Genomic DNA, 16,439 nt, shown 5'->3' with positions numbered 1-16,439 from the left:
GAGCAAGTGGAAACTCAAGTCTACTTTGGATCCTTGGTTGGAAAAGGGTAAACTCTATGTGCTTTTTATATCTATGCGATTATCAAATAGACATAAGTGTGCTTTGGATTCCTAGGTGAACAGGTGGAGGCATTGAATGATATAGTCCTAAATTAATTAAGTGAAGATGGGGTGGTCTTTGGACTCTTGTGTGATCAATTAATTGGCAATGGTTTTTAATTCCGTTGAGCACTTACTCCTTAGACTCTAAATGCAACTCTCGGGTGGTAAACTAAAAGAAATATTGCAATTAAGTTGACCTATGGTTGGGTGGAAGTCCGTTCCTCGGTTTACATTCATTCACTTCATAAGATAAGTTGCTTATTTGTATTTTCAGTGTGTTCTTATTACACAAAAATTGTAATATTGTGGTTTAAATGGAAATGAATGTATCAGCAATACTCATGGAGGAATTTTATTATTCCTGGTTTTTTTCAATGAGATATAAGTGTGCTTGTTCTCATGTTTTGAGGAGGATTTTCAAATCCCTAAGATTGTTGGTGTTTTCCTGAGTACATGGATAAATTACATAACGTATTAATTTATTGGTTGGGTTTTGTTGTTGTCATTGTGTGTGATATTCATTGTTGGTATGTTATGTTTATCACATGTGGTTATTTGTTATTATGGATTGGTGTAAGTATTTGAGAAATACTCGTATGGCATGTAACATCAATGGTTTTGATGATGCTTGTTGAGTTCATTATGTGATTGAGGGGGTGTTGTCATATCAAGACTTATAGTTAAGTCTCAGTGATGCGCTGGATAATACCTATGTCAGGTCATAGGCATGTTGATAGTCTTATTACTCTTATTTTGTCTATGTTTATGATCGTAAGACTAGTGTGTACTGGGGCTTCCATTCCTGCATACTTATCATCTAATTGAAGGTATTATTAATATATAATATATTGTTATGAGTAACACTTTAATTCAGGAAGAATCCCTAGTTGAATCCATGGAGTACTTGAAGAAAACCCAAAGAATCACTCTAGTCTGTTAATGAATAAATCACTTGTATTTGGAGTTCAGACTTAGGCTAGTCCGAACAATTCTGGGATTTCAAGAGGAATGGTGTGTGATACAACATCGAGGGTCTACACTTCAGATGGGCCAAACTTAGCCTGTAATGAGGTTATTTGCACTGGAAAAGGTATATATGTTGTGGTGCCCTTTGAGGTTAATGTTATGCAGAATTTATGTCAGACTCCATCATAGGTAAGGTTGGATAGAAGTCTGGGGTGGGGCTCTTACCACTAAAGGTGGTGCAGGCCGAATTTAAATCAGACTAGTCTAGAGGTCTAGGAAATCCTAGACTAGAGTGAGAGTAAAAGGTCAGACAACCCATATATGGGCTAGTCTAAGGGTGTGCGTTGATAAGAACTAGTGCGAAGTTCCAAGGGTCTATAACTTTTTATAAGTGTGAGTTCAAGAAAAGATCAGAATTCTGAAAATCCATACTTAATGAAGAACTAACACGATTCACTCAGTGGGAAATGGGCATGGACTTGTGGGCCCATGGGTGATGTGACGTGTTAGATATTGATTAAGGCTAATTTATGTCATTTTTAGTGTGTGGGAGTGATGTCGTACCACTTGAGTGATGTGGTACCACCTGAGTGAGGTGGTGTTGTCACGTAGGTGCCACGTCAGATCCATGTGGCAAGTCTTGCCTATGTCGCAAAGTTTAAATGGTGATACTTTAAATAGGCATATCCTTTGATCTAGGGTTCAGATCAAGGTAAAATTTATATCATCGGAAGGCTCTTGGCAAGATGGATGGACCCGTGTTGTCCATAGTTTGATTTTTCTAACTTTGGGGAGCAAGGAAATTTTGTAACCCCATTTCCATGAAGAAACTATGGAGGTTAGGTTAGATTAAAGTAACTCCTCCCACTAGGTCTTGGGGAAGTCTAAGGAGAGGAGTGTTATAGAGTGGTATCAAAGCGAAGTTTCAATATTGGATCTCTGGAGATAAAGGTTGGAACTCTGATGTAGTATGATAACGAGTTAAAGTTTAATTACATGGTAATATCAGAGCATGGTTCAACATTAGAACTGCATGGGCTCAACAATAATTAAATTTGGAGCTTTGTTACAGAGTGTAGTCCTTAAATGATGTCTTTTGTTGTGTGCTTTGTCTAGCATTTGATTGTGGACTGCATATTGTGTTGGGTGTGGAGCATGATTATCTTCTTTATTCAGAGGTATCACCACATTGGACCCCAGTTCGTAATGTGGCAGCAATGCCACCCGTAATATTTGCGCTACAAGGGGGTCTAGGGGGCAGCTGCGATCTTTGTAACATGCATCTATACATAGCAGACAAACACAAATTCATGTACTCTCAACAATGATGATGTAGACAAATTTATTTTGTAGCAGACAAACACAAATTCATGTACTCTCAAGAATGATGATGTAGACAAATTTATTTTCAAAATGCTGATGGAGAAGGAGATGGGGATGGAGATGGTGAATGAGCAGAATTCCCATGATTCATTTTAATAGCAGAAATCATACTCTGTGCAATAACTAAATTGGCAGCATCACTAGGATGGTATTCATCCCAAAACAAATATTTCTTTCTGTCTGGACACAGCTTTGCAGCAGCCACGCAACTCAATGTGGGCCGGTATCTTCCAAAACTGCAGCAAGGAGTATCACCATTTTCGAACCCTGCAGACGTAAATTCTCGTTAATAAAATACCCAAATCACCAATCCAAAATAAACCCATGAAACATACTATAATTTGATGTTAGTGTTAAATGTATTGAATACTCACCATAAGCTTGGGGATTTTTTATAAGTTTGGTGAAGAAAGTGTAACCATCGGCAAAGACAAAGCGAGCTCCTGGCAGTTTTGAATTTAGATCTGCGATGAGGTTTCCAGTGGCAGCATTAAACTTGACGGCATACTCGTTGAGATTCTGTTGGCAACTACCATCTGTTGTCAGTACCCGCTGCAGTGGAATGCAACCCAGAGGTCCCAATCCTGTGAAGAGCAACTTGCGTACGCCTAATTGATGTAGTGTCTGCGCCATTTTATATATAACAGATTAATTATTAACCATACCTTTACCTTGAAGTTTTATTAGCATAACTCAACGGGATGGGCGTTTTTATAATCAGATGCTTCTCAATTCACAAATCAAGCTAGCTTGAAGAATCAATCACAGATAACTTAACAAACAAAAAACAATAGATTATGATAGTCAAATTTATATTTGAGAAAAACTCACCGTGAGTTGTTGGCGCAATGTGGAAATAAGATAATTTATGAAATCATCGGGAGCAAATTGCCAGGAATCAGCCTGGACGGGGAGCAAATAATTGTTGATGTAGTCGTTGCTTCCAATGGACATAAAATAGATGGATTCATTAAAGAATTTCTCCGCTTTTTCTTGCCCGGTTTTATTGGCAATGATCATCTTGGTGCCTTGAAACATCTCTATTTGCTTCCACAGCCACAGTCGTTGAATCTACATGCGTCTACAGTTAGCATGGGAAAAAAAGAAAATTGACAAAAAAAAGAAAACCAGAGAAGTGGGTATGGAATAGTTATTACAAAAAGAGATCCTGTTTCGTTAAGAATGCCGCCTCCACCCGAAGCATAGTTGGCACCTTGTTTCAACACGACGTTCTCATCTGTTGATGGAGCCAGGATCGGCGCCGGGATTGGCAAACCTGTTTTCTCAGCTGCAAAATTAGCAACACCCAATCCATCAATACCTAGAAAATGCCCAATATACAAATAATTATTCGAAGAAGAAACAATTGAATTGTGGAAGGGGGAAGTAAAAAATACCAACTATATCACAAATGGTTCGGCCATTGGTGTATCTTCCTGTGGGCAATCCGTTACCAAAGTCAATTCCATACCATGGATAATTGGACTTCGCTAGACTCCTCTGCAGGTGATTGTTGTTTCCAACATCTGACAAAGAGTCTCCAAAAATAAAGGATACAGGCTTTATCTCTGTTTCTGCTGCGCTTGCGCCAACGCATAACGTCGTCACCATCATAATTGCCATGAAACATGCACTTAGTTCCTCGATCATAATTCGCTCCATTGTTCCCTTATACACAAAGTGCTCTACTGCAGCTGTTGCTCTGTTTGAAATAAATCTCCCAGTCCCCGGTATTTATAGTAGAAAACAATAATTTTGGTATTGTTGTCCGATACATAGAGTCAAGGACAAATATGACAAGTAATGGAACAAAACTGAACGAGGAAATCTAAAAACCAAAGATTATGACGGTAGAATTGGTGGATACACCAGACCGTTGAAGAGCGAAACCTCCAACTAACAACTCTGAAACTCAGTCTATTAGTGGTTAGATTAGCTCAATGGGTTTCGTGGATTATGGTTTTTGGAAATGTATGTTCATAGATACCATCGCTCGTAACTCTTTCCCTAACAATCATCGCCAAAGCAACATGGCCATGCTTCTTCCAGCTTGATGGTGCAATCACCTTTGCCCTGATATTTTACGGTGAGATGTATTATCTATTCAAAAATTCGAAAAACATAACAAAATTGGCTGGTGAAACAAAATCTTTTTGGCAGTTATGTTCTAAATTTGGAAACATTCAGATGACAATAAATACATAAATATATATATGTGGGGGGATATATTTGTATATCAAATTACATGATATTATTGACTTTGTAATATATAAATGTGTTTAATTAATATTTATATACTTTATTTAATTAGTTATTAGGTTTTTTCATCTCGTCGTTATGTTCAATATATCTAATTTGTCGATAGAGCCTAATTTTTTAATCTGTTTGCTTAATTTGCAAGTCATCCATAACATAATTATGGATTATGCAGAGAGAGGTCGGTTTATTTTTTTAAATTATATATTTTTTTAATGAATATTTGATATTAATTATTCTTTATTAGGAAACTGGTTATTTATTATATAATTTGAATATAATTATTTATATATTTAATAAGTATATTACTTTTCAAAAAATATATTTTTTAATTTTTTTCATATTTTTGTTTTTTAAAATTATTATTATTCTATATCATCATTTTATATGAAGGAGGCTTTTATATGAATTACGCATTGGGTTAATTATGGATAACTCATGAACATTGATCAGGGATAACTCATGAACATAGTGAGATCAGTTAGATTTACATGGACGTTATTGAATAATTATCATTTTTTATATAAATTTATGATTTTGTTATGTTGATCTAAAATTTATATGCATTTTATATAAATTTATGATTTTTTAATGATGGTCATTATATATAATATTAGCGGTTGCATTACATTCAATGTTTTGATGATATTGATGATTTAATGGGTGTGATATGTAAAATTATATTGGTGATTTACATGTGGGATAAGGAGTGGTTATAAGAATATAGACTTTAAGAATAAGCTAAAATACTTAAAATCAAGTTGAGATTAGGGAATGGATACCTCAATTTAAATGCTATGATGGAAGATATGATTATGGGTAGCTTTGCTTATTTAGATAATGCTCTATATTCTTATGTGTGTTTAGGAATAAGAGATAATATTCAAAGCTTAGCTACATATGGTTAAACACTATAGGAAGAAGGCATTACATGTATACAATCAGGTGAAGTGGAGATAATTCCTACCCATTAGAATCTCCATTTATGTGTATATGCGAAGTGGCAAGCATATCCTAACCTGCGAGGTCACATGACATTGTGAGGCTATGCTATGAACTAAGGATCACACAACTAGGGAAGAATACCATTAATTTTTAGGGTACTATAAGTCTCTCTCAAATCATAAAATAGGATGGAGTGAACATGGCCTAACTCACAAAATATTGGTTCTTTTTCCATTTAGATATATGTGTGTACAAGCGTTGTAGCAACCATGTAGTCACCCTTGTTATTGGTTCAATTCCCTAATCTAACATAAAGGTATACATCATGTTCATATAATGTGTGTGTGTGCACACATGTGCATGCTTGTGGGCATATTTAGTTAAGTGATAATATTATTCATATAGATGAAAATATATTCATTTAAATAGACAAATATTTATGAGTAAAACTAGATTTAGTTTTATAATTACAAGAGTAGCAAGTAGAGAAAAATAAAGAATAATATATTAAAAACATTTAAATTAAGGGAAACATTCATTTTCTACTTAAAGAGATTATATTTAACTAAAAAAACATAATATAATGTGCATCCCTATATGTGATTTTAAATATTGGAGGGGAAATTAGTTGGAAAGTGGGTGAGTAAAACATTAAGGAAAGAGTAAGTATAAGGTGGGTGGGTGAATATTAAAACATATGAATTATATTTAGTAACATGTGACATTGTGCATCATTACTACATGAGGGGTGGTCATGAGGAACACATTATGGCTAGATAGTTAAAATAATGTAGTATTTATATAGAGAATGTGTGAAGAGAAGTCTAAATTGTGGATCTTACATTTTCTTTCTTTGAGAAGTACCTAATTTTTTGGTTGTAGGAAGTACCAAATTCCATTATATATATATATATATATATATATATATATATATATATATATATATATATATATGTACATTTTTTCATATAATATTTATATCTTAAGGGTTATAGGAGAATATAAGTATCCTTGAGATATGATAGGGTGGATAAACTAATGAGATGAGATTTGTTGGCAAGGTGGGAGATTTGTACAATATATTTTGAGAAAAAATTTGGAGCATGAATATGGAGCAAGACGAGTCTTTAATATTTAATTAAGAAGTATTTCATTTTTTTATTTAGGAAAAAAATACTTTTTGTTTTAGGAAAAAATTAGCTAAGTTTTCATTTCTAGAAATTGATAATATCTTTAATTATAAAACCCTTGAGTATAAATATTAACTTGGCCTATTAAAACTTTAACTCTGCAAGTTTTACTTTTGGGGTACCTGACTTTGATTGGGAATAATTTGTGATCCAAGATGTCATTCTGGAACTTCTATATACCACTGGAAATCTCTTTCAGAGCTCTTTCCATCTAAGTGGGCTATGACTACATTTGTGGTCATCTTCTCCACTAGAAATGGCTTCAAAGTATCTGCACCTTAACCATCTTTAACTTTGCCATGCTTGATTTGTTCTTCATACTTCTTGGAATCACTTTTTCTTTTGCCATCACCTTTGATCTAGATACTACACCATTGACACCTGATAAATTAATGACCTAATGAAAACACCTTTTTCAGTATTTGTCCAACGTCCTCCTTATGCCAACAACACCTTTGACAGTGACAACATATCGATACTTGACATCAATGAACACCTCCTTTAACAACATTTGCAACAATCTCCCATAATCTTCTTTGCCTTTGCCATCAATGAAAACATATTCTAGTAGTTTGAACTCCCCAGTGGTGAATTATCCAAGCTCATTGATAGGAACCGAACACGTTAGTCAACAATTGCACCATCTTCAATGTGGATATAGATCTCTCAAGGGGTGGATATGTTTAACTACATTATTACTAGGAAACCTAGGGCTTAGTTAAAATCAACTCATACTTTATGAGACATTTGTTTGAACACCCCAACACTAAAAGGTCCAAGCTCGTTAATAGTAACATATTACATAGGTCGAAAACCGAACTATCGTGCATATTGAAATGGACCACTCAAGGGCCAGTGAAAACCTATCAAACCATGATAAGAATGTGGGGGCCTAAGAAGTATGGAGTTGTGCTCAAGCCAACTCCCTAAGATTCACTATCTCCAAAGTTAAAAATCAAAATGAGCTATAAAAATATTTTCTAATTGTATAAGACTAAGCCAAGCTTTGAAACATACCTGGGATGCTTTGCTTCCAAAGCTATGATTCTAGATAATATCTTGCTCAATACCACCAATTGGTATGTTATGTGGAACCATCAACAATGATGAGGAAGGAATATGTCGAATTTCCTATGTATAGTGCTGTTTGCCTTGTGATGGATTTGAGTTTCCTACATCATTTACATCTAAGCATGGATGAATTGGTTGATTTTGATTAGGAGTGCCTTGTCTCGAAATAGGATTTGCTTCTTCTTCATCATCCACAAGTTTTTTTGTGCTTCCTTCCTGCTTCATCAGCTCAAACAGTTGTTCAAATATTAATTACATACGCTTACCACATAGTTGATGATTTTGTTGTTGTAACCAAAACAGACTTGAGCAGTCAGTTGAATGAAAAATTTGAAGTGGGTACATTGAAACCACATTTGGGCATTTGAAAAATAAATAACCTTTGTCTCATAGAAAATGGAAGTGTGTACACTAAAATCGCATTTGGGCATTTGAGAAAACACTTAGGCGAATGGACAGTACCTTGCTTAGGGCCAGGAATATGACGATCCCCAAGTTTGGAGTGGGGAGAAGGATTTCTTGAAGAGTTGAGGACGATGTATAGAGCCAAGAATCCACAAGAACAGATTTCATATGACGTGATACGATGCAATCAAGAGAATCATCAAGCTCCCCATACGAGGGAGTTCCCGGATTGGGGATCAAAGATACTGAGGGGAAAATCAGATTTATTGAGATATTTATTACTGACATCAAAACCCTACTTGGTGGCCAGAATTTTAGCAGAGGAGCAGCTCGTGAAACCTTTGATGGAGTGGTGTTGGTCGTGGCCACTAGAGGCTCTTCAATGGGTGTCCCAATCACATTCTTAGAAAAGAACCACATCAGTGGTCCCATAGTAAATCGTAACAGGATCATCCTTGTAGTTATCACAGAGCTAGGATTGGACATGATTCTTGGATAGGCCATTGGCAGAATGGAAATAGTGGTCACATGGAAAGAATAGCTTGGCAGAGTCAACTCGGTAGTAAAGAACTGCATTCAATTCACCATAGTAGTCATAGGGGAGAGGAGCCTTTACAGGTGCAGCCTCATCCATAGTGAAAATCGAACCCTACACCTACAAAAGAAGTAGTTTCAAGGCTCCATACAAAATTTAGAAAGATTTTTAAGTATAGATTTTTTTGTATGCATATGGCCATGGGATGAGGTAATCCATGTCAGGATCTGTTATTTTTTGGGGTTTTGTCAGTGCAGAGAATTTAGTTTCCAGTCGGATTTCGATTGAAGAAATTTATACGGGCGAGTGGGTTGCAAGAGACAGAGTAGTAATGTTACATGTCACAAGAAGGGCGAGAAAATGTGCTCGGTTTATGGACAAAACCAGAGGATTCTTAGTGTTGAGGAACAATAAAAGGGAGATCGTTGTTATGTTTATGATGACATCCATGAAAGCGTTGCAGCAAGTTGGGATGGTTGTTACATTAGTCCCATGACATAGTTGGAAAACAATGACAAAGTCATGACGTGTCATATTTTGATTGCAGCAAGGTAGACAAAAATGAAGGCTTACAATTGGTTGGGGTGAACAGTTCCTGCCCACCCCAACCCTATAGAGAAACACCTATCATCATAATAAAACCATTGTGAAACCACTATTCACTTGCTACTCCATAATCACCATTCACTACAAAAATAAATAAAATAATACATCCATATAAAATATGGGAAAAGTAAACAAGAAAATAATGCAACGCAAAATAAACGTGGATGGAACTAAAAACCATAAATCAAAGTGATTTTGAATTGGTTAATTAGAAAATACAAATGATGGGTCAAATAATTACCTTACCTTCTATGGAGAATGGCAACGATCCCACTCTTGTATGTAGCACTCTTTAGTTAAGCAAGCTCAGCCATATCAAAATGTTGGAGGGGTGGCTTGCACCATCAACCATTCTTGTTGAGGAGAGAATAGTTTGGCGAGAAGAAGTTGGTGGCTATGACCTTAATAGTTCCTCGCTAATACCACTCAGGATCCTTGTTACATTTCATTTTGTAGCAGACTCCATGTATTATTGAAAAACATAGTATATTCAAAGGACTTGTATTGGTACCATAGGCTTGGTTGTGCATACTAGAGATCCTCACATCCAATATCTGCATGCCCCTCCTGTATATATTAATAATCATAGTTCATCTAATTTGTATTCAAAAGCTAAATAAAAAATTAGACAAAAATAAGATTGAAGCTAGAATTCATATATTTCGTAATGACCCACTCATTTTTTCCAATTGAATGTCATTCAAACTTATGCAATAAAATTTGTAAAGTAATAAATAGTAGGAAAGGAATTGACTATGTAACTAGCAAAACCACATTAATAAAGTGGTTGAAATACGTTTTCTGCTTTTTAATCCTATAAGCATATGAAAAATGATTCAATAAAACACATAAAGGAATCAATGGTCAGAAAGGAATATATTGTGTAACTAGCACAACCACATTAATAAAGTGATTGAAATAAGTGGATAGGAATTTCTTTCCACCTTTTAATGCTATTGATAAGCATATGGAAGGTGAAAAATGATGGATCTCAACTACTTTATTAATGTGGTTGCTATTTGACAAAATGTGTGTATGAGGAGAATTAATAGGCCATGGTTGACTATAGCTAAATATGTTGAAAGTTGTGGTAGAGGAGGATTTATTACGGTCAACATATAGTTGACTATGGATTACCATGGTTTTCCACATCTAAGTATAGTTAACTATGATGGATTATCATTAATTATGGTTCATCATGGTTTTTTATGTTTGATCATGGTTGAAAATGGTCAATCAAGGTTTACCATACTCAACCATGGTGAGTTGGAAATGGTTGAAGATGGTTGCAATAGTAACTTAAGTCAACCTAGTAAACATATGCTAACCTAGTCAACCATGTAAACATAGGTTGACCTAGTTGACTATGGTTGATTAGTTGAACATGGTTGACTATGGTTGACCTAGTAATCTATTAAACATAGGTCAACTTAGTAAACCCAGGTAAACCTAGTAAATCTAGTAAACCCAATAAACCTAGGTCATAGTAACCACATGTCAACCTTATAAACCTAGGTCAACCTAGTAAATTGTATGTCAATTTAAGTCAACTTAAGTTATCCTAGTGAACTTAGGTCAACTTGGTAAACCTAGTAAACTTAGGTCAACCTAATAAATCTAGTAAACCATGGTTAAATTAGTAAACCTAGATCAATCTAGTAAACCTAGTAAATGTAGATCCACATAATAAACCTAAATTAATCTTGTAATAAATCTTATTAATAAAACCTTAAATTTTATTGAACCTTAGTATTAAAACCTTAAATTTTATTAATAAAACCAATTAAAATTGTGAAAAAAAAAGAATAGAATTTTGAGGAGTTGATGAGTATAGTTAAAACCCACACAGTTTTGAATAAATGGTGATAACTAAATTGTTAAAATATATTTAATATTAAAGTCATTATTTGAACATGTTAAACCAACAAACTTGTGTTATGGCCACACTGGGTTTTGAGATTTCAGAGAGTCGTGAATGGTGTTATTCGTTCAAACCAAGTATAAGTTTTTTCTCATTCTGTTTAGGTTATATATTGAAGATTATATTTATAAAAAAGTAGTTTATCTGAATAGGTAAAATTTTATTCTTATTTTTTTATTTTATTTTATTATTTATTTATTTTTTCAGAAGAAGAAAAAACGTTGGAATTTTATTAACAAAAATCCAATACATATATGATATATCGTCTATATTCAAAATTAAATCCACCATCTCCACCTAAAAAAGAAACATAAGGTCCTGATATAAGAAAGGATTTATCAGCCCACCCTTCTATCAGAAATTGACACAAACAAGATCTAAAAAGGTTTTACACATACAAAATCATCCCAGCCAGAATAACATAATCAAACAGATAGAAGATGTAAATAAAATCAAGATTGTAACTGGAATAGCAAGTAGATCAACATAGGGAAATATCACCCTCTTCCACCACCATATCCTCAAAAAAAAGCCTGGAATGTACAGAACCAAAATCTAACAACAAACTTATCTTTGATAATCCATTAGCCACAGAATCTAATTCTTTGTACAGTTGCTTGAACGAGAGGTCCATAAAAGATTATTTCAACATCTCAATGCAGTCCAGATAGTTGGCCAGATTGGGTGGCGAAAAATTGGACCACCTAGTGACCCCATCGATGATGGATCTGGAATCTCCATATCGATGATGGACCTAGAATCCCCATCTGAATATGTAAACTTGATTTTATATCACAAGATCTCACTTTTTCCAAGGGAGTTAGCCTCTACATACACACATTCTCTAATCTCCCATTATAGGATGTTATAGATAGGCATATTGTCATCGTCCATATGAATATGTAAACATGCTTCTATAACACAAGAACCAAAAGATCCTACTTTTTCCAGGGGAGTTAACCTCAACATACACACATTCTCTAAATTCCCACCAAACTCCCACCATAAGGTGTTATAAACAGGAATATTGTCATAGTCCATCTGAATATGTAAAATTTCTTCTATACCACAAGATCCCACTTTTTCTAGGGGAGTTAGCCTCTACATACACACAATCTCTAAACTCCCATCATAATGTGTTATAGACAAGCATATTTTCATGGTCCATCTAAATATGTAAACTTGCTTCTATACGACAGGATCCCACTTTTTTAGGGGACACACATTCTCTAAAGTCCCACCATAAGGTGTTATAGACAGGCATATTGTCATAATATTAATAGTTTCCCAGAATCAGTTTAATATCCTTGGTGGCTTCCGTGGCATCCTAATGAGGAATTATGGAGAACGGATGATGAGTCACATGGGTGTTCATGGCATGGTAATGAGGAATTATGGAGAACAAATTATGATTCACATGGGTGTTCATGGCATGGTAATGAGGAATTATGGAGAATGGATGATAAGTCACATGGGTGTTCATGGCATGGTAATGAGGAAATATGGAGAATGGATGATGAGTCACATGGGTGTATGTTCTATGATGGAATACATGATTCAACATTATGTGATCCCTGTCAACTGTTGAGAGTGCACCACTCACCCATTTCCACTCTGATTCGTCATAGTGGAAATGATGAACAATAGGAATGCATTCACAATCAATAGGGGAATGGCATACACTTTTATCACCAAAGAAAATCCATAAGCAAAAGGCAGGAGGTAGAAAGTATAAACCACTCTTAACAAGACGATGTCACTAACCAATGTCTGAAATCTTTCTCGTTTGCTATAAATTGGGGAATATGGATAAAAAAGGAATGAATGTGTTAAATTTCCATAAGGAAATCTATATTCACATTAATCAAATAATGTTACAAATAAATAAATGAAGTGTTGTCTCAAGATAGGGAAACTATATTGGACACGCAATCACTTTGTTGAGATAATATCTCAACCACACACCAATCTAGGAAACAACTCCTAACTAATACGAATATACTCCTTTACATAGCAAGAATCACAACTGAGACAAGTAGGAATTACATTTTCCAACACACCCCCTTAATGACTACTTGTCTCGATATCAATTTTCAAAGTCTAGCTGTGGTCAAACAAAACAAAAGAATATCTCGATGTCCATATAAAGGAGCAAACATCCACTGAAATGCATGGGTTCCAACCACTGCAACCACCAATCTACTAGGATGCCCTTCACATACATGTTTCTGTCAACCATTATAACTGCATACATGTACATGTACCTGCAAATCCCCCTCCATCATCATCATGGGTTTATTGGATTACCCATAACCATGCTCTGGGTTTTATCAGATTACCCTCGACCATGCCAACAAGGGATCCCAACCACCAAGGCTCAATTCAGCCACCAAAGCTCAACACAGCCACCAAGGCTCAACACAAGCACCAAGGCTCAACTCTGCCACCAAGGCACTCAAGTCATCCACGAAGTCTCAACATAGCCACGAAGGCTCAACTTTGCCACCAAGCCACTCAATTCAGCCATGGAGGCTCACCACAAACCCAAGTTAACGAAGCCCAGGGTTTTCTCGACTTACCCTCAACCATGCCAATGGTTTTGTCAGCTGACCCTAAACCATGCCTACAGGAATCCTTGTCCACTTCACTCTCGCATGTGGTTACAAACCAACACTAAAAATACAAATTTTAAGATTACCATGAAATTTATGGGGGTACACATGCCTTATTAGGCTTACATTACACACTCCAACTTTTGGAGTTACTAGGTACATACATTTACAAACACCAGTACAAAACATCCTAGACTTTCTTACTAATAAATGTATGTGACACTTAATGCACCATGATTCTGTTCGACAAACTCACACTAATTCACATAAACTTTCACTTTGTTGTCCATCATCCCTTAGCCTCAATTACTCCAACAAATATATGTTAATGCATTCATGAAATATCTTTATCTTCATTAGTCACCATGGGTATCTTCATTCAATCTTCAAGTTTCTCTTTATGAGATAATTGTTAGAGTAGTCAATTCTAACAAAATCACACTCATATTAAGTTGACCAGACTCAATATGTATCTTATACAAATTCAAAGAGTTGAAAATTACCTTTTCTTTGATGGTGAATTTTAGTTCTTGAAACAATGGGTAATAAACATAAGCAAAGAACTTTACGGGCTTGATATTGTATTAGAAATCGGGTGCGTGGAGCATCTGGGTGCTTTTACTAGGACCATGCCTCATTAAATCAAGACTAAAATTTTCTCCTTGTAAATCACTACCTTAACTTAGTTAATTTAATAACCTCTGCCTCAACCTGGTTCTGTCAATAACACCCTACCTTTTCTGATGGTCACAAAATTTGAGCCCTTCTCCGTCAGAACCCAAGTCACAAAAAAAACAGCCATTGGCTCTCCATGGGCTCATAGCAAAATGAAGGAAAATGACAAATTCAATTACAAACTAGTAATAGAGCACAATTTGTGCAACAAGAATCATCTTAGTTTTATCAGATAGACAAGAATTTTATTCAACAACAAGAAGTCAGATCACAGGCTTCTTTGGTGCCAATACAGCATAACCCAATCCACCATCAATTTCGACACACCATTGTCCCTCAGCTTGGTCATTTTCTCCTTAGCATGTGATGCAAGATTCCCCATTTCAGCAGAAGGAACAGGTACAACATTCTTCGCTGCAACCACAACAGCAATAGATGCAAGACCAACATAAAAAAAATAAAATTAAAATAAAAAAATAAAAAAAGTTGCTCAGTGGGAAAATTAACACACAAAAATCAAATTTTTCTTCGAACAAAAGAAAAATGTTTCTCGATCCTGAACTGTCTATTCAAATAGCACTGAACTTTCCACCCAAATCTCACGTTTTCTCTTTCTTCTCAAGCCGGAAAAACCACTGGCGGTGTTTGACTTGTGAAAGAAAGCAGGATCCGCAGAACCAAAACGGGTAAAATAAAACCCAAACATAGCACCATGAATCCTCTGCTTAGCTAGAGAAAAGAGTTCTACAAGCAGATGCCCTGTGGGTTGTCGAACGTTCTACCATAGTCATTTGGGCTATTACCTCTCCACCAATTTAAAATGAATCTCAATAGAAATTCCTCTGCCACTAATTTAAAATGAACAGGGAACCATGCTGCCACTTCGATCACGAGGTACAATGAGAGCTACTAAAACGAGTTGCCACTGATATAACACACCTGCCCGATTCCTTTGGACTAACAAACAAGCACGTTGGCATCGAGAAAAAGAATCCCTCTACTCCACGCTCACATCAGCTCGACCTCCACGCTCACCACTCCACAATGCTCAATGCTCGCTTGTCGCAACACAAAGATTTCAATTCTACGGGCACTTTGTTCCACGTTGGATGAACAACGCACCAGTCCCACAACCAGCCACAGATCTAAAAGCCACATAGTAGTGTTGATCGACTCAACCACTTTTAGCTCTTATATCTAGCACTGAAACCTCCAACAACTCGACCTCACGCATCTCTTTAATACTCGGCTTCACCAATTTGAAAAACTAATCCCTGGATCCGCCTTTACAGACCCCACAACCTATGTTACCAGAAACGAGAAACAGGAAACGGAACAGGAAACGAGAACAGTACGAGAAACGAAGTTTGGAGGTTTCGCATATAAGAAACGAGGAGAGAGAAAAACACCATATTAAAGGTGAACAATATAAACAAATCATTAATCATAACCCTGCAATGTTTTTGCTCATGAAATTGTAAAAAAACAATTGTAAATACTAATTTAGTTTTAAAAAAGAAATAATAATTTTTTAGATCCAAAAATTTAGCCATCATTAATTCCAAGAAAATAGCAAACATTGATAAGAATAAGAGATTTGAAATATAAATAATTAAATTTTTTCTTTTGAGTATATATGTATCTCTAAAGTCACTTTCAACAATTCATATCAAAAAGCAAGTAAACCTAATAATCTAGATTTTGAAGCTCATTTTCTGGAATAGTTGTTGAGCTTGAGCCAATTCCAAAAGAATTATTTTGGTCAATAGACT

The 16,439-nt window shown here is 35.4% G+C and overlaps 1 protein-coding gene across 1 annotated transcript; it reads right to left on the bottom strand.

Moving 5' to 3' along the window:
* Positions 1–2,399: 2,399 nt before the first annotated feature.
* LOC149239100 (GDSL esterase/lipase At1g74460-like) lies at positions 2,400–4,145 on the bottom strand. The gene is made up of 5 exons (XM_089367066.1): positions 3,849–4,145; positions 3,609–3,739; positions 3,283–3,522; positions 2,826–3,075; positions 2,400–2,718 (listed from the first exon to the last, which is right to left on the bottom strand). Exons 1-5 carry the CDS (start codon positions 4,111–4,113, stop codon positions 2,477–2,479), a joined length of 1,128 nt encoding a protein of 375 aa, XP_089223192.1. The 5' UTR covers positions 4,114–4,145; the 3' UTR covers positions 2,400–2,476.
* Between the last annotated feature and the right edge of the window lie 12,294 nt (positions 4,146–16,439).

The sequence above is a fragment of the Pinus tabuliformis genome, chromosome 8 (genome assembly GCF_031772625.1).
Source record: "Pinus tabuliformis cultivar Carrire ecotype Pingquan chromosome 8, CPIR1, whole genome shotgun sequence".
NCBI classification, from domain to species: Eukaryota; Viridiplantae; Streptophyta; class Pinopsida; order Pinales; family Pinaceae; genus Pinus; species Pinus tabuliformis.
Note: the sequence above shows the minus strand (reverse complement) of the source record. Positions and strands in the feature narration are given on the sequence as shown.

Excerpts from the sequence above, each read along its gene's own strand:
- LOC149239100 (XM_089367066.1), bottom strand. The coding sequence starts at position 4,113 with ATGGAGCGAATTATGATCGAGGAACTAAGTGCATGTTTCATGGCAATT. Across the intron at positions 3,523-3,608 it reads ACGAAACAGGATCTCTTTTT|ATTCAACGACTGTGGCTGTG; the intron begins GTAATAACTATT and ends AGACGCATGTAG. Across the intron at positions 3,076-3,282 it reads CATTGCGCCAACAACTCACG|ACACTACATCAATTAGGCGT; the intron begins GTGAGTTTTTCT and ends AAAATGGCGCAG.